General features: G+C 35.6%; 1 protein-coding gene across 2 annotated transcripts in view; it reads left to right on the forward strand.

Annotated features, from left to right (window-relative positions):
- Window positions 1-17740, forward strand: part of LOC118203338 (alanine aminotransferase 2-like) — a 149620-nt gene that overhangs the window by 37466 nt on the left and 94414 nt on the right. For both annotated transcript variants that reach the window (XM_085811172.1, XM_085811173.1), the window contains exons 4-5: window positions 4395-4503; window positions 12278-12408. In XM_085811172.1, the coding sequence (XP_085667298.1) occupies window positions 4395-4503; window positions 12278-12408 (240 nt within the window). The remainder of the gene's footprint in view (window positions 1-4394; window positions 4504-12277; window positions 12409-17740) is intronic.

The raw sequence follows: 17740 nt of genomic DNA on the forward strand, positions 1-17740 counted from the left end.
GCCACACAGGAACACTGCGCGCCTGTATCCAGGAGTGAGGTGGCTGGGATATTATTCACCAACACTTCAATCTTCGGAAGAGTCAAATTTTTCACCATTACTGTATTTAACTTGAAGGAAGAGGGGTTTTCTTATCCTTCGGATTTCCGCACCCTCCCGTCAGCAGAAATCCGTTTGAGTTTAAATTATTTTTCATTTCCGTGCTTTCCTTCTTTTTCCACTGGCCTTGAGACTTTTTTCCTGGATTGCTATTGAACTGTCGACGTTCGCCGGATGTTTTTGAATGCTCGGGTTTCCTTGCCCACTGATTCGCTTTGCTTCCGTAGCCGTGTGTTTGAGTTTGCTGTGGTCTTGGCGCACCAAATTGGTTTCGTTGCTCATATTGGCGTCTTCTTTCAATGTCCGCCGTTCTTCTACTTTCAAACTGGATTGCTAGCTCAAATAACTTTTCCAGTGTAGTCGGATTTCTTAATTCAATAAAGTCTTGCACTTGGGGCAGTAACCTCGGCAAAATCACTTGAATTATTTCAGGATCCGGACGGTTTCCATACAAGAGTTTGAAGACGTGAATTTTTCTTAAAATAAAGCTTTAGAGGTTTTCGATTCTTTGTTGATATATACTGAAAAGTTCCGTTTTTAATTTCGCACGATCCCTTACAACAGGGAAGGCTTTTAGTAGGGCAGTCTTCAAATTTTCGTAAGTATAGGTGGGACTTCCTGCTTGACCCAAGAGACTTCTGCCTATACATTTGAACCAGTTAAGCGCTTGGCCCCTCAAAGCGCTGGTAGCTAAGGTAACTTTTTGAAATTCGTGCACGGGGTAGAGCATGAAGTGGTCATCCAATTTTTCCAAAAAACTGGTTACCGGTGAGTTTCCATTAAATGTTGCTTCTGGTTTCATCGAAGCGCGCATGGTCTGGACGATGTAACCAAATCCTTCCAGAGCGGCAGCTGGCATTTCTGGATTCTGAGCCGCTTCTGCAGGCAGCACAGGTTCTTCTTGAAACTCGGCCATGGTTACTCTTCTTCGTTGGGCGCCACTATCAGGTTCAATGTTCCGTCTTACTTTCTTCGGGAACATGCAAGGACCTGACTCGGAACAGAGAGCTTACTAAAGCTATGTTCAATAACTGTGGGAAGTAGACAGGATACACAAGTAGGGTATACAAAACCCTTTATTTTTCTCTATTTACAATAATTTCCGTACTTCGGAATACAAAGACCCACTACTCGTGGTCTAAACGTAAGAATATAAAAATATAACTAAACGCTAAGTTTGAAATATAATAAACGTGGAAGATTGGCCTTATATTAACAGGAAGCCGTATGTAGTACAGAGAACTGTGAACACTACAATACGTTTAAAATTATCAAGAGGATTAAACCTCTGGCCTGGAAGGCAACCAGCAACTGAGTAAAACTTCTAAGGTAAGCGGCCTGCTTCGACTAACTGCTTGCTCTCTCTCGCTTGGCAAAAAGCCACAACTTAAGTACTTGGCGTTCGCCAGACAAATTTTGCATAAATACGTTAACGCTTATAATTCTGGCCGGAAGTAGAAAATAAGAAGTGATAGTAAAGATTTAAAATAAAATAAACGTTAGTAAAACTTAAGATCCTTACAATATGAACGAAATATATAAGTTAACTGTTATATAATTATTGGATTATATAACAGTTAACTTAGTTTCCATTATAAAATTATTATATAAGTTAACTGTTATATAATTATTAATACTGTTAAGTGAATATAGCGCCAGAGTGTCGCTATGGTAAACAAATACTAGAGGGAATTTTAAAGAATGCATTTATTCTATTGTGGTTTATGCGCTGTCGGCGAAGTAGATTTAATTCAATCCAATAAGTTTAAATGAAATGCAAGAAAAAATGCGTATAATTTAATATTCCAATACAAGGAAGTCATGTGGTGTACGCATCAGATTTTTTTCTTTTTATGATTATACTAAGTACTGTTTAGCCTCATTATTAAGTATATTGTATTTTGATTTATGTTGCGCCCACCATAAATCGAAAGGTGGGAGGAGATGTCGCGAGCAATTCAACGATTGTATAAATGTAATTTCTTTAAAGGTTAAATTTTACGGTTTGGCAACATTGTATGCCTTTTATGTTTCAGAATAAGAAAAAGCAAAATGCGCCATGATTTTGCATTAAGGTGGATTGCCTGTTTTATAGTAAATTAATTGGGTGGATTGCCCGTATTACGTAATTATAAATCGCTCGTTACGTTTCTTTTAATGGAGTACCGACTGAATGAACAAAATTCTGATAGAGTCTCGTAACAATTGTTAATATCGGATGCTTATTTTTCTCTTATTTTCAAATTATTTTCGGTTAAAAAGGCTTTCTAAAAGCGGTAAAAAGCTTAAAATATTATTATCCAATTCTTTGATTGTTAGCTCGAGTTTTCTATTGCTGCATTTACTTTATCTCTAATGGTAAACAAATTAACACTTTGTGTTTATAATCCTAAATTTATTAATAAAGCGATTTAAAACATTAAGCGTTTCATGTTCACTGCCCATCTCTTGGCTAAAGTCGTAAATATTCTTAAATTTAATGCTCGATGTTTAATAAAACAGTCCTTTATCTTGGGGTGATCCTCAGTAAAACTCTATCATGGTACCCACACATAACATCTATCCTTAATAAGTTTCGAGTTAGTAAAGTTACACTTCACCGGTTAATTTCTCGAAACAGTGTATTTTCAATAGTACAAGTTGCTTATTTATAAAACCGTATTGCGTCCCATACTATGCTATGCCTGCCCGGTCTGGGCATATTCATGCAAATCTTATACAAAAAATTGCAACAGGCTCAAAATTATGTCCTAAGACAGATTACCAATTCGCCCTGATACGTTCGAAATCAAAAGTTACATGAAGAACTAGGTATAGAACAACTTAAGTGTTTTTACTGCCGGCTCGCCCGGAACTTTTATGCCAATGTTGTTAATATCAACAACCCAGTTATATAAGGATTTACGATTACGACTTTAATGACCCAAATAATAATAAACGGCCTATGTCCATACTTAGTACCCATATTGTATAACTTATTTAATCTAATATGTACCTCTTAATATTGTGTTATAGATTTAAGGTTTAATTATTACTAGTGCACCAAGAAACTCACACTACTTTGGCTATTATTTATACGAATGTTTTTTCTGCATCAGGCTATAGCCAGCTCATTCCTCCTTTCTCGGCCTTCCCAGATAGCAGTCCAGGTCTATTGAAACTTGACGCAAACTTTAGCCTTTTTAGAAATTTATCTTTTAATTTATCTCTTATCTCTATTCTTATAATTTAAAAAAAAATATTAAAAACATGATTTAATTATATATATATAAATTCTAAATATATACTAGTTACTCATGACAGTATTCGAAATAACATATCTGATCCACAAGGGGTAGGGTCCTTGACCCAGGCACCCTGGTGCTACACCGTTTCCCCAGTGCGTTTAATAAAATTAAAATTTTTCACAGCTTGATACGAAACGATTGTTTAGTTATTAGTCCGTACCTTTAAATTCGCATTTATAGTTTTGTACTGACAGAGTAAATTAAGTGTAGAATAGGTAAGATAGAAAAATGAAAGGCTATCTGTAAAAGAAAAAATAAATCCTTTTAAAATTAGCCAGTTAATATCTATATAATATTTTGTAAAGGAAGTTTGCAGAAACTGATCGTAAAGACATCAAAACATTTCAAAATATTGTGGTCTATTCATGCTTGAATCGAATTTGGAATCTCGTTTCGCCATGATTATACTGAAGTTAAAAGAAAAAGAAAGAAAATAAATGATCAAAGTTAAAAATATGAATTTATCTAATACCAATAAATTTCATTTTAATCAATAGCTAAATTTGATTAATACTCTGTTCATTTCTGAATTGATAGAACTGTAGATAAAAACTAATAGAACTGATTTTGAATTGCGTTTCAAAGAAATCCTGTAAATACTTTTCATGAAGCGGCCACTAATTGCCTGTTGGCCATAGAAATAAAATGAATGAGAAAGCAATGATAGTGTTCAAGTATGTGGTAGATCTATAGAATCATATCATTTAAAACCTATAAGGTATGTCTCCAGTCTTTTTAGCATGCCTTCGTGTTGAAATGGTCAGCATACTCGGCACTTATCGAGAGTCCGAGGTTCGAGTCCCTGGTCGGGCGCCACTGTAGAGACATTAGTATTTTTGATGCTGAAAGACGTGAAAAATGAGCAATGCCCTCGCCGGGACTCGAATCTCGAACATCTGGATACGCGCCGAATATGCTGACCATTACAACACGAAGGCATGCTAAGAAGGCGGGAGAAATACCTTATAAAACAAAGCTTGAATATCATTAATCTTAATTTTTCTTTAGGTTGTAGCACTATGCTTTAATCCAGCTTATCTGCAAAGTCCTTCGTTCCCATCTGACGCAAAACAGAGAGCCATGACCATCTTAGAAAACTGTTTAGGAGGTAGAACTGGTACGTTTAAAAATTATCTTCCATTTATTATTTTTTTTAATTGTTTGTTTTTTCTCATCAGGCAAATAAACTTTGATCTTAAGTTACAAATATGGATAAATTATTTTACTTTTTATATGCCTCAATAAGAAAGCATTTGCTGCACAAAATGCAGAATTTTTATATCAAAATAGATCTGTTGATAATTATGGACGTTCACAATGCAAATGTGTTTGTTCTTTGATGTTCAGAGAAGATTACTATCGTATAAAATTACAAGGACAAGCTAAACAAAATGAATAATAGAAAGACGTCGTAAAATTGGAAGAACGATAAGTTGAAATCGAGCAATTTTAGACGCTTTTAAGCAAGATGCAGTTAGATACAAATTGTTTAATTAGTGAACTAAGAAGAACCTATTTCACTAGCACAATGTTTTTCTCATGCATGAAAACACTTATTATGAATTTTTTCTTTTAAAAATTATTCTTTCCTTTTCCTTGCTTTTAGAAAGAATTTATAAATTCCGAGACAGTCATTACAGTACGATGAATATCTTTTGTGTTGTGTAATATTACGAGCATGAAAGCATTACATTAGATGTTGTAGAACTATTAATGTTATATATTAGAACTAAAATGAAACGAAAATAATTCCGCTAGCACCATGTTCTTCTGATGCATGAAAACACTCATTATGAATTCTTCCTTTTAGAAAGTATTTATCAATTCCGAGGCAATCATTGCAGTACGATGACTATCTTTTGTATCACATTGCGAGCATGAAAGCATTACATTAGATGTCGTAGAACTATTAATGTTATATTTTAGAACTAAATGAAACGAAAATAATTGCACTAGCACAATTTTCTTCTCATGCATGAAAACACACATTATGAATTCCTCCTTTTATAAAGGATTAATCAATTCCGAGACAGTCATTACAGTACGATGAATATTTTTTGTGTTGTATCATATTACGAGCACGAAAGCATTAAACCAGATGTTGCAGAACTCTTAATGTTATATTTTAGAGCTGCCAATACCTTTTTCCAGGATCTGAACTTAGTTCCTGAAAATAAATACACTGAACCACACAGTGTATAACACTGAACACAAGGTATTCTATGAATGCTATCGTACTTGTGTAGAATATGTATTATGTACAACAGCACTGTACGCGTGGCCGTTTTAATACCGATCTGTTTATTGTATCAGATCCGTGTAAGAATTCGTTCTAGCATCAGTATTTATAGAAGTATGATGTTAATACTTGCACAGGTATTTGTTCCCGAACGCTACGACATACGCAACCGTACCGTAATCTTTGAAATAAACAAGAAATATAAAAAAAATTAAGTAAATTCCTACTTAGGTCAACAAAGAAAAATTTTAAAAATACAAAAAAGAATTTAAAAAAAAAATTTGTGTGAAAAAACTGTATTAACATCAAGCGTCATCCACTACGAGTTTAAAAAAATGTATTTGAACTTGAGTAGATGAATAAAAAGTTTTTAATTAACGATTGAAAATTAATTAATTATAATTAATTAATTATTAATTAAAAAAACATTTTAAAAGTCAATTTCTATTTTAAAAATTTTAAGTTCCTACTTTTTTAATTTAAATTCCTATTTTAAAAGTCAGTTCCTACTTAGGTCAACAAAGAAAAATTTTAAAAATAAAATAATAATAATAATAATAATAAAAAAAAAAATGTTTCAGATTTTAAATTACGTCCAAAGGAACTTTTTTTAACATTTTGCGTGTTACATTTATTTATTAAATATTACGTTCTTCGCACATAAACCATAAAATTCAGTTCAACAGCAATATCGTAATATAGTTTTAAAATGAGCATATCTTTAGAATTTCCGATACAGAGATTCACGCGCTGGAGATAAAAATGTTTTTTCTGTACAACGTTGCCATGGCTCGCTATGAAATCCTCGAGTTTGTTAATCGAAAATTCGTTAAAGTTTTACAAAATAAGAAATCGATAATAAAACAAATTCCAAATTTCAAATTTGGTCTCCGCATGCCCATATTCGTAGGACATTTACGTCATTCAAAATTCGATGGCTCTATGTACCGTTGTTTCATCACAATGCGAGAAACATACGAACATTTATGCAGATTTTCATTATTTAATTTCTTTAAATATAACACAGGGTGATAATACTTTGTGGCAACAGTTTAAAAAACGGGCTGATTGGTTGGCAAAACAAGCTACACATCTTCAAGTAATTACTCCAATGATACTTCAAGTCATTTTACAAGAACAAAAGTAGGGATGATACAATACTCGAGTGGAATGAACTATACAGGAATTCTACTACTGCCTCTTTGACTAAACTATATTTTCCTTCCATTCCTCACAGACTGAATAATAAACACATTTTCTGCAATTTTGAAGTTACTCAATTTCTAACTGGACATGGTAAATTCAATTCATATCTGAAGAGATTTAGATTATCTAGTACAGACTTGTGTTCATGCAGTTTCGGGGGAGTGCAAAATGTCGAACATTTGTTGTTCTATTGTTCAAAGCTCAAGGAAGGACGAAAGGAACTCATTTCTAAGTTAAACTCTGTGAATATTACATTTCCTCCCCCTCTTCATATTTTTTTCAACATAAAATGGCTTTCTCTTTTTTCTGTAAATTTATCTCTTACGTATCATCTGTGAATTTGTAAGTTTATTTTATTTTGTGTTGTGTTGCTGTATTTGTTTTTTTTTTTTTGTTTTTTGTTTTTTTTTTTACTTACCTCTGTAAGCCTTGTGTAATACTATGTGGTGCACAAGGATTTAAAATTTTCAATTAAAAAAAAACAGTTTAAAAAGTGATTCGTCGTTTGTAGTGAATCGATGCAAAATTGCGAAACGAAAACAATAGTCCTTCAGGGACAAAGCCCCTTTGGACTAAAAATAATTATTAAAAATTTTTAAAAATTTTAATATCTGAAAAAATCTGTGTTAACATCAAGTGTCATCCATTACAAGCTTAAAAAATGTATTTGAACTTGAGTGGATGAATAAGAAGTATTTTATTAAACGAGTGAAAATTTGAACAAGATATAGAGAGAGTCTGAGCTAATAGTAGTAATTTAAAAAACACTATATTAATATAAAATAATTAATAATATATTAAAGTAACTGTATCCTGCAAATATTACGTTAAATTAGAGAAAAACCTATAGTAACAACCTAGTTAAGTGCACACATTTACTCTCCCATAAACTTTCTTATGATTTTAAGTCAATAATAGTTAAAATAGCAATATACACCGCCAGCAGGAAACTGGTATCTTCCACCGAGTTGGCAACGTCCTCGAATAACTAACATCTTTCCCGGGAGCGTAATGGCAGACCGCACATTGAGTTGAACAGTGTTAAACGAATGTCGCATACTGCGCATGCCCAGAAACAATTTGGCGTAATTACTATGTTGGCGCGATTTGAAAAGAGGATAAATACGGTATATGGTAGATGTACCTCCATCTGATTGTAAACAAATCTGGCGTTTAAATCTTCGTAGAGTATAATGTAAATGTAAATTAATTACTGTGTTAAAATACTATTTTTTGCTGTACTGCTCAAACAACTAGAAAGCTGAAATTATTGCGAAGTAATGTGAAGCAGTGTTTGCATTCAAAATGTAAAATATAATACTAATGAAATTCTGCACATTCCTTTGGAACTGTACAAATTTTCGTTCAGAAAAAGACTGAAATTTAGGATATATTAGTTGAAAATTTATTCATTATACTTTTAAGCAATAAAAACAATTCAGGATTTACCATACGTTCCATTCGTACATACATAAAGAAACACTGAGGAATATAACAAGTGCTTGCAAATAACACTGAAGAAATTTTACAATTCCTTAATGCTAGTTATTAAATTCTTTGAAATGAGAAAATAAAAGCGCGAATATACGCTAACAAACTAAGCGAGATACTGCAATTTACAATTACTGAATTATAACATGTAAATAAATTACATTTAAATAACGAATTATTACGAACATATGTTAACAAATATTAAATGCACTGTTATTGACAAATTACAATGAAATATATATTAGAAAAATAAGCAAGTGCAATCGGTATGGACGTTAAAATAACTAATAAGCAAAGTTCCACAACATTATAGTTGTAAACATCATTCGAACACACTCGACAGCCATGGTGATCACGAATAAGCTAGCGTAGGGTTGCTTTTAGTCGCCAATATTTCTTCCCGCGCCAAAGGTACACCATCAAGCATGCGCAGTAAGCGAAATTTGCTTAACATTGTTCAACTCAATGTGCGGTCTGCCATTACGCTTCCCGGGAGGCCCGCTTGTCAATGGTGTCCAGTCAAGACCATCTTGAAGAGATGACCTTGACCTCAAGACGGCCTTGGTCCAGTCCAGTAACTTGTCGCGCATTGTATAGCTTCATTCTTAATGACACTATTCTCCCAAAACTTGAAAGGAGAAGGTCATCCTCTATTAATTCACGATTTTCACAAAGCGTTTACACCATTCAGACACTAAACGTGTTAAAATCTGTTTCCTAAACGCGCGTGACAACAAACGATGACAGATTTGAAACCTTGTAAGGTTTATCCTAAGTTGTTAACAGCTATTTTTTTAGTTAAAGCTACTTTCCGGTCGCTTCTAATTTCAGCTTACAAATTTCGTGCCAGAGTGTGCTTTTAGAATCGCGGTTAAATGCAAATGAAGGAAGAGCAGTACTTAAAGTCGAAGTTCCACTGACTTCGTAAGTGAGCCAGAGATTCTGATTAGCGCGCGTTCGCCCTTTGGCCAAAGAATATGTATTGTTAAGAAGGAAAGCTTCGCAGCAGCAGGAGTGGCTCCCTCCGAACGAAAAGGGCACAACTGCGCATGCGTGAAATATCTGTCGCCAAAAAGCGCCAAAGCTCGAAGCTGATGACCAAGTTCGAACAGGTTCGACGGTCACGTTTATCAAGAGTTTAAAGCTGTGTGATTCCATCCCCCCCTACATATTGACAAATATAAAATCAGACATCAAACTACAATATGGATAATACAACTTCAACTAGTAAAGCACGAAAATTCGAGTTTAAATTATCGGTAAAAGTCAAAGAACGATTCATCTTAACCCGTGTTCCTCAATTTCCTGTACACGTGGCGGAGGTGGAAAATCTCGGCCAGGTACATCACAAAGGGGGAAATTTTCGCCAACAGGTTTCGTCGCCAAATCCCTTGGCGAATTGTCCCTTTTCTTTCTAGCGGCGTAGAAGACAAACTGGTTTACATTACGTCTCTGGAGCCTTTCCTTCTTTACATAGACTTTCTTTGCTTTGGCTACACTCTCTGTAAGCTATTATTATGCTCGGCTGTATTTCAGGCCCTTGATAGCTTCGCTGTTTAGTTAACATTTAAGGGGCCATCTCCTGTAAATTTTGATAGCTTCGACCTTTTTAGTTAAACATTAGTTAAGTTTTATTTCTTAGTACTCTTGAGTTCAAGCCCAAGTGGAGGCTTTTATGTACGTCCTGAGAAAGGGCCATCTGTAAAACTTTATTTTGAGCAATTAAGGGTAATTAAATTTTCTCAAGTTCACGTGTTTGTCTCTTGAACTAAAGCGATTATTCGCTTACCAATTCTCAAAGTTCCACACATTTAGCTGTAAATTATAGGTTGGAAACTTATTAACTTTCTTTTGCTACACGTTATTATTATTTGATCTTATGCTCTTTTGAAATAACACAGCTCGGTGCAGTTTACAAATGTCCTGTTGCGTAAACAAGTTTAATTTTGATGCACGGACTTAGATTAAAGCAGAACAAATGCGAAAGATGAACCATGATATCGTTAGGAATTTTTTATTTAGATAGCTAATTTTAGTAGAGTTATTAAAATTGTTATATTTTCCTGTGCAATACAGCGCGAGACAAATTTTAAGAGAAAGCTGTTCCGGAAAAGTAAGAATACAGGAGCACGTGCATAAACTTTGAGTAAATGGGTATCTCGGTAATTTGGATTGAAATTGAATAAATATAATTGACCACTATGTTAGCTGTAACAGTAATTCCATTCCCTCATTTAAACTAAACTCTGTGGCGCAACAGCCCTAGTGGGTCACGGCCTGCAGTGCCCCGAAATCTTCTTTCCTGACCGTGGGCCCCTCAGTGCATCAGCATATGCTCTGGGCAAGGGGTCATCTTGTTGCAGGACCCCGAGTGTTTAGTTCCCAATCAAACTTGGTACTCATTTTATCGATTCATTCAAAGGACGAAAGACTGAGTCAACCTTGACCAGCCCGGGGATCGAAACCCGGACCTGTGCTGCAGTTGCACGGCACAATAGTCACTTCACCACCGGGCGGTCCATCTTCTTATTGCTTTCCAGTAATTTCGAGAAGCAGAAAGTACTAGAAATATCTTGCAACCGGTTGAAAGCACTTAAAAAGCCGGAGAGACAGAGTCTTAGTTCAGTTGCTTAGTTACTGTTGTTGCGAGTTGTTTAGTTCTGCGTGGACTGAGATATCAGAGTTAGCTTTCTCTTTAGATGCGCTTTGCATTGAGTTGTATTTTAAAGTTTTTAGTAGTTTGAAGTATAACTATTAATTATAATGCGCGATATTGTGAATACTTGCACGAATATCTCTGAGGAAAATTCCAGAGTTCTGATATATTTCTTTTAATAAGAATAATTTTTTTTAAACCTATTACCGAACTTGTGCATTCAATGTATTACGAACCCATACCCACACAACAATATGATTGGCAGAATAATATGCTATAGATGACAATACATTTTATAGAGTTTGGACACAAAATAATTATCGCATACGACTCAGAGACATTGCTAAGAAACTCGACATTTCAGTAATCAGGGTGCGTTGCCCATAAGTAACTGGTCCACCAGAAGATGTGCTCATGTTAAGTGCCTAAGTAGTTCATAAATTATCGCAAGCCAAAAGGATGAAATTGTTTCTCATGCATTTTATGCAGTTTAATGAGGAAGGTGTTCTATTCCAGCACTGTATTATTTCAGGAAATGAAACTAAGGTTTACCACGTGATATCTGAGGCGAAGAAAACATCTATGTTGTCGAAACAACCATCACCATTTTCTTTCAAGAAATTCAAAATATCTTCTTCCGTGAAGAATGTTTTAGGACGGTCTTTTGGGAACTTGACGAAGGTTGCGTTGTCGATTTTATCGCCAACATGATAAAAATGAATGTTTCCACTTTTTATGACGCACTGGCAGTTCATAGGAACTTACCAGGACATCTCTCAACATCGTCGTATTGCTGCACGATAACGTTCAACTAGACGTAACCCATGTCATTAGTGATTTATTTTAAGGGATTCCCGTTAGGAGATATTGCATTTTCTTTCCTAGAGCCCGAACTTACCATCCAGTGATTTTTATTTCTACAGGCCTTTTAAGAAGTACTTACAGGTTAGGGAATTTACAATGGATGCGGACTTTCAGCGAGCCGTCATCAGGTGGCTACAGGTTCTTGACGTTAATTTCTTTTATTTTGGCATCGCATTTGTTAGAAGAAATGCTTACACAACCATGATGGTTATGCTGAACAGTGCACTGAATATCTGCGGTCGGAATGAGATTTGCCTCTAAGGAAGGCTTAATACCTAATTTTTTGTACTGTCATTTATATTTCAGTCTACTTTAAGAAAACCTATTTTTAAAACTACATATTTAGTTAATTTGTACTATTAAACCTTTTACAGATGCTGATTTGGAAAGCGTTTAAAAAATAGAATTATATAAATTTTGTTTATTACGATCTAGGTCCATATACTGATTGTCCTGGAATGCCGATTGTTCGTCAACAAGTGGCTAAATTCATTCAAAACCGAGATGGTGTACCAGCGTCGTTTGAAGACATAATTCTGTCTAATGGAGCTACAGATGCTTTAAGGGTCTGTCCATTTTTTTATCTCACAATACGTGGTGTTGTAGCGTAACCAATTGTTTTTCTTCATGAATGATAGCGCCGAGCACAGTTTGATAATTTCGCTTATAAGCAAGATAAAGATTCACATTACATAAACGACAATTCTTAGCATCTGAATCTGTTTCAGAGCCGACTGTTTAATTAAACAACAGAAGCAGAAAATCGAATTTCGAGAACGGATTTTCCGTGTCGATAGTGAAGGCGCTGTGATGGTTTCGTGTCTACATCTTCTTTTATTAATCTACCTATCACATAAAAATATAACTAACAGTTTAACAGTCGATTTAATCAAAAACGAAATAGAAAACGCACCATCATACAGCCATTTTAATACTATAAAGGGTGAACCTGAACAAAAGGGCAAAACTGGGCGGTGATAGAAGGCAGCTATATGAGCAATATTCGTCATAGAATGGGGACGCAAGAGGGGAGAAGTTAAAGAGTAGTTTTCCACTGTCACATTTAAAGAACTAACACAAGAATGAGAGGCGACACGTCAGAAAACGTTTTATTAACAGAACATACTCATAGATGTCGCTCAAAAGACCTTCCGCCAGCTGTAATGCAGGCTTCACACCTACCGAATAGGGACTGACGCACATTTGGGAAGGCACCAGGCATTTCTCGAATATCCCCGACAACAACGGCGATCCTGGCGACTAAATTCATACTGGATTCAATGGGGCACACGCAGATTAAGCTTTTCATGTGCCCCCACAGGAAAAGTCCAAACACGAGAGATCTGGCGATCTTGGTGACCATCTCGCCTTGGAAATTTCGTGGTTCATATAACCAGCGATCCACGTTAGAAAATGCCGTTGGGTGCGTGGGCAGACCCTTTTTATACCATTTATTTGCAATGCCACCTAGCCGCTCGCCGTTTACGTTCCTACCATACATTCTATGACGAATATTGCTTGTATAGCTAGCTGCCTTCTATCACCCCCTAAATTTGCCTGTCATGTTCAGTTTCACCCTGTATACGAAATGGTCATGCAGGAATAATTCTGTAACGCCCGTATAGTCCCGTCCGTAAATTCATGCTTTCGTGGTGTAACTGGAACATTATTGGCTAGCAAATGGGGGATCCGATATTCGAAACACGCGAAGCCATTGCACATTTCCATTCCAGTTTCTTGTCTTCTAAAAATGCCTTTACAGAGGAGCTCGAACTAAAAGGACAATAGTTTGTGATCCCCAGGAATTGACGACTGGGTCCCCTCCTCCCTAATATCCCTGTGAGGAGAATGCAAGGTGTTTTCTCCCAATTTACCGCGTGAATTCGGGATATAATTGGAAGTACGTCCGGCTAGAAATCAGGAGGTCCTGAGTTCGAATTCTAGAATGGGCACTGAGAAATTTTCTCTCCTTCTGATCCGAAATAAATTGGCTGACGGTCTCTAGAAGACTGCCTATTATTCTACATCACCATTTATGAAGGATTATTTTGTTTGTCGATAATATCTAACTTACAGATATAATTATTTTGTTAGTGGATTTTATAGCTTTTCCTTTCCTTCCAGGCTCTTGTATGGAATACCGATGCTAATAATTACTTAAAAATGCTTTAAATCCTCTAGAAGGAAGTAATAAATTAGGCTATATAAACATTTCTGTAAGAGAACCTGCAGTCCCGGGAGTTGACTGGGATATATCCCGGCGTTCTTGATAGATCAGTATCTAGACAGGCTCGACTTTTAGGGGAAAATTAAGTCTTCACAGTGACTAGAACCATCGTTTATTCGGATGGTTAGTTCAGGCTTGGCAGGGACCAAGTGTACTGTCTTGTCTACCCCTTGGTTGCGCGGATGCTACTGTCTGTCTAAGAGAAGAACAGCCCCGCCAAAGTGTCTGGCGAGTGGCGGTCGCTATAGCAACAGGGCTAGTATATTTCAAATAGGGACAAACCAAGGGTTGCCAATTCATATGTAAATACGCCAAGATGGCAAACTGAAAAGTAAATCTTCAAGACACCCCTACGGAAAAATAGGTCAAGGCTCGTGTCTACGGCAACAGATAGATGCAGACTAACTGGTGAGAGCTTTTCTTACGATAGACAGACTGTACATGATTTAATATCAAAGGTTGTCCTTGGAGGTTTGGCTTCCCTTAGTCAACACTGGGGAACGGTCCATGTGCTTTTCGTTCTTTTTTTTCGTTTCAAGCGTTCTTTGAGTTTTAGGTGGATGCTTGCCATCCACCATTGACTTTGTACACAATTACCATGGTAATAAGTCTGCAGACTTTGTGAAACAAAAATTGTCCCCCCCCTGGTTTGAACGTGAGGTTATGCCTCCTTCGATCGCCTCTAGGGATTGGGGATTAACCGCGTCAAAAGTAAAGGATTCAAACCTAAATTAGAAATGTTTTCATCACCTGGCAAAATTTTGTAACGTGATTTACACACATACATAAAGCTCAGATTCAGCAGGAAAAAAAATTATCACACAGTTCAGTGGAAGCAAGATATTAAATAATTCAATTCACGAAATTCATCACCAGGTTTATATCACGAAAAATAAAAGCGTACGTTACCCTTGATAAATTTGTACAGTTGATGTCTTATGCATTTTGCAATGGAATTCGATTAACAGATTTCGTTATTTAGTCGGCTGTGATTTTATTATTTGTTACATAAAACTGTGGAGGAATTTGTAATATAAATAACTCCATCTCTTGCTTTTATTAAATTATATGATAAATTATTTTTATATTTTAGTTCATTCATTATTTTACGAGTTTTATATAAAAGCTTACTTTATAAAAATTGAATTTTTTCATCCTTTTTATATTGTCAGTGACAAGTTGCGAATCAAATTATTCAATTAAAAATTATTTTTCAACAATAAACGATCACTCTTTTCTTTCTAGCACTTGTTTCAATCAAATCGTCTAGGGGTTTTGTCAAAAACTCAGAAACTATTTAAAAGTTTCACGTAAACGTTTTAGAAATCTTCTCCCCGCTGTGTCCGAATAGGGCAAACAAAAGAATTCTGAGATTTTTACTTCCTTGTACGAAGTAAAAAGGAAGTATTGTAATGGCGAAAAGTTTCAGGCAGCATATTTCAACGAAAATATCCATTTTGACCGCTATCGAATGCAATTTAACGATGTTTTTGCATGATATCTGTACATGAGGACAGAATAAAAGACTCTTTTCCTCCAAAACAATTATAAAACTGCTTTAAAATGAATTCTGAAGAGAACTTTTCGTGGCGTCTGTACGGACGTATGTACGTACGTGCGTACGTTCGTATTTCGCATAACTCAAAAACGAGTAGCCTCAGAACGTTGAAATTTTGTATATAGGACTGCTATAACATGTAGATGTGCACCTCGTATTTTGGTTGCAATCGGCCGCACCAAACGTATATAAATATATTTCTATATATATCCACTCTGTTACCCGGCTCAGTGATCTTAGTTTCTTTACTCGTATATGCTTGTAAATTCTACATTTTTTGCTTTAAAAATGATTGAATTATGTTGTTTTTATCTTCCGGTTAAGGTTTTTATGCCTTTAGTAAAACGCTTTCATTTATTATTGCCAATTAAATCATGCTTAGTCCTTTCTGGAATTTTTTCGAGGAAATAAGTGTTTAAGATTTACTTCGTAATTTTTAATATAGATATTTTAAGTTTTTATGTATTATTTTTGCCTTGTCGCGAAGTGAGAACTGAATGAGCAATACTCAATCGTCTGAAAAAAAAACTGTTTCTTTTTTGTTTTGTTTGCTTACTTTCTTTTATACATCGTTCTAGCTTTATTATAGTATTTGAATAGAACATGTGGCAACGATTAGATAATTCTATTCTTTAAATGATATAAATTTTGTGCATTATGAGTTATAATTTGAACGAAATATAATACTGTCAAGTGAATCTAGCGCCAGAGTGTAGCTATGGTAATCAAATACTAGAGTGAATTTTAAAGAATGCATTTATTCTATTGTGGGGTATGCGCTGTCGGCGAAGTAGATTTAATTCAATCCAATAAGTGTAAATGAAATGAAAGAAAAAATGCGTATAATTTAATATTTCATACAAGGAAGGTCATGTGGTGTACACATCAGATTTTATAGTTTGTTAAAGATACGTGCGAAATTGCTACACTGTATTGTCATCCATATTGTTAAACACTTGTGTGTACTACATTTTTTTATAAAATGATGAGCAGTTTTGGAAATTTTATTATTCTCAGATTCAATAGATTGAATGTTTTGGTACTGTAACGTCTTTATTTTATTTTATCGACCACCACGAAGTTCTGAGAAAAAGAATAACCACTTCAAAAGTTGCGACGGAAAGAGTATTTTTTAACGAATTCTCGAAAAGATGAAGTGACCAGCAGTCACAAAGCAATCTCAAGTTTTTGTTCCTCTTATACAGGGTGCGACAGCGTTCATAGCGTAATTTGACTTGCGTAGTACAATGACGTACTGCATAAATGTGCGCCAGCTGGTGCCGCATTCGTGTACTGATGAGCTGCCATTTCGAGTGTGACAGTGATACGAATCGGTGGAGTGCACAGCATCGTGCCTTTGCTGTTGAAAGTTATTTCAAGAATAACTACTCTGTTATTGCTACCAGCGTCTATTTCGGAACATTTTAACTTGGGACGTCATAGGAAAGTTCCAGATGGACGGACCATTGTGACAGACATTCCCAGGTAGAGTAATTTCCCGTTTTGTTGACATTTCCTGGCCGCGTCGCTCAACTGATCTTTCATGTGCAGACGTTTTCCTTTGGCAAGATGACCGGAAGCAAGAAGTTTTCTGAACACATTGTGCCACCATTCCTGAGTTGAAGGATCGCATCAGAACTGCCTTCGGCAATGTCCCAGGGAATACGTTACGCCGAGTTATGGCAAGCTTCCAGCGCCACCTAGATGAATGTGTTGGGCAGAGGGGGCATCATTTGACAGGCATCATATTCGAAAAGTAATCCACGCAATGGACAATGACTTACGCATTAGTAAATGGCATACTTTTAACTATTAATCGACATAAGAAGGTAATAAATAAATTACAGTTACTGCCTTATGGTGTGTTTTTAATATCCTACTATGAACGCTTCCGCACCCTGTACTTGTTCGAAGGCAAATATTGTTCCGTTCACCTCATCAGTTTATAGGTGCAGTGTCTCAGACCACCCGGTTTGAGTCCCCAGTTGGAACCGAAAAGTTCTCACGGAGTTTTTACCAGGCTGTCTTCATCATATCTAGTTTTTAATCAAAGTGATCTCGCCAATCAAGAGGCGCTTCTAAAAATTACGGACAAATGAGGATCCTGGAAATT

Source organism: Stegodyphus dumicola, chromosome 2 (assembly GCF_044657685.1).
Source record: "Stegodyphus dumicola isolate Sdum_Otavi_A_Nest chromosome 2, ASM4465768v1".
NCBI lineage: Eukaryota > Metazoa > Arthropoda > Arachnida > Araneae > Eresidae > Stegodyphus > Stegodyphus dumicola.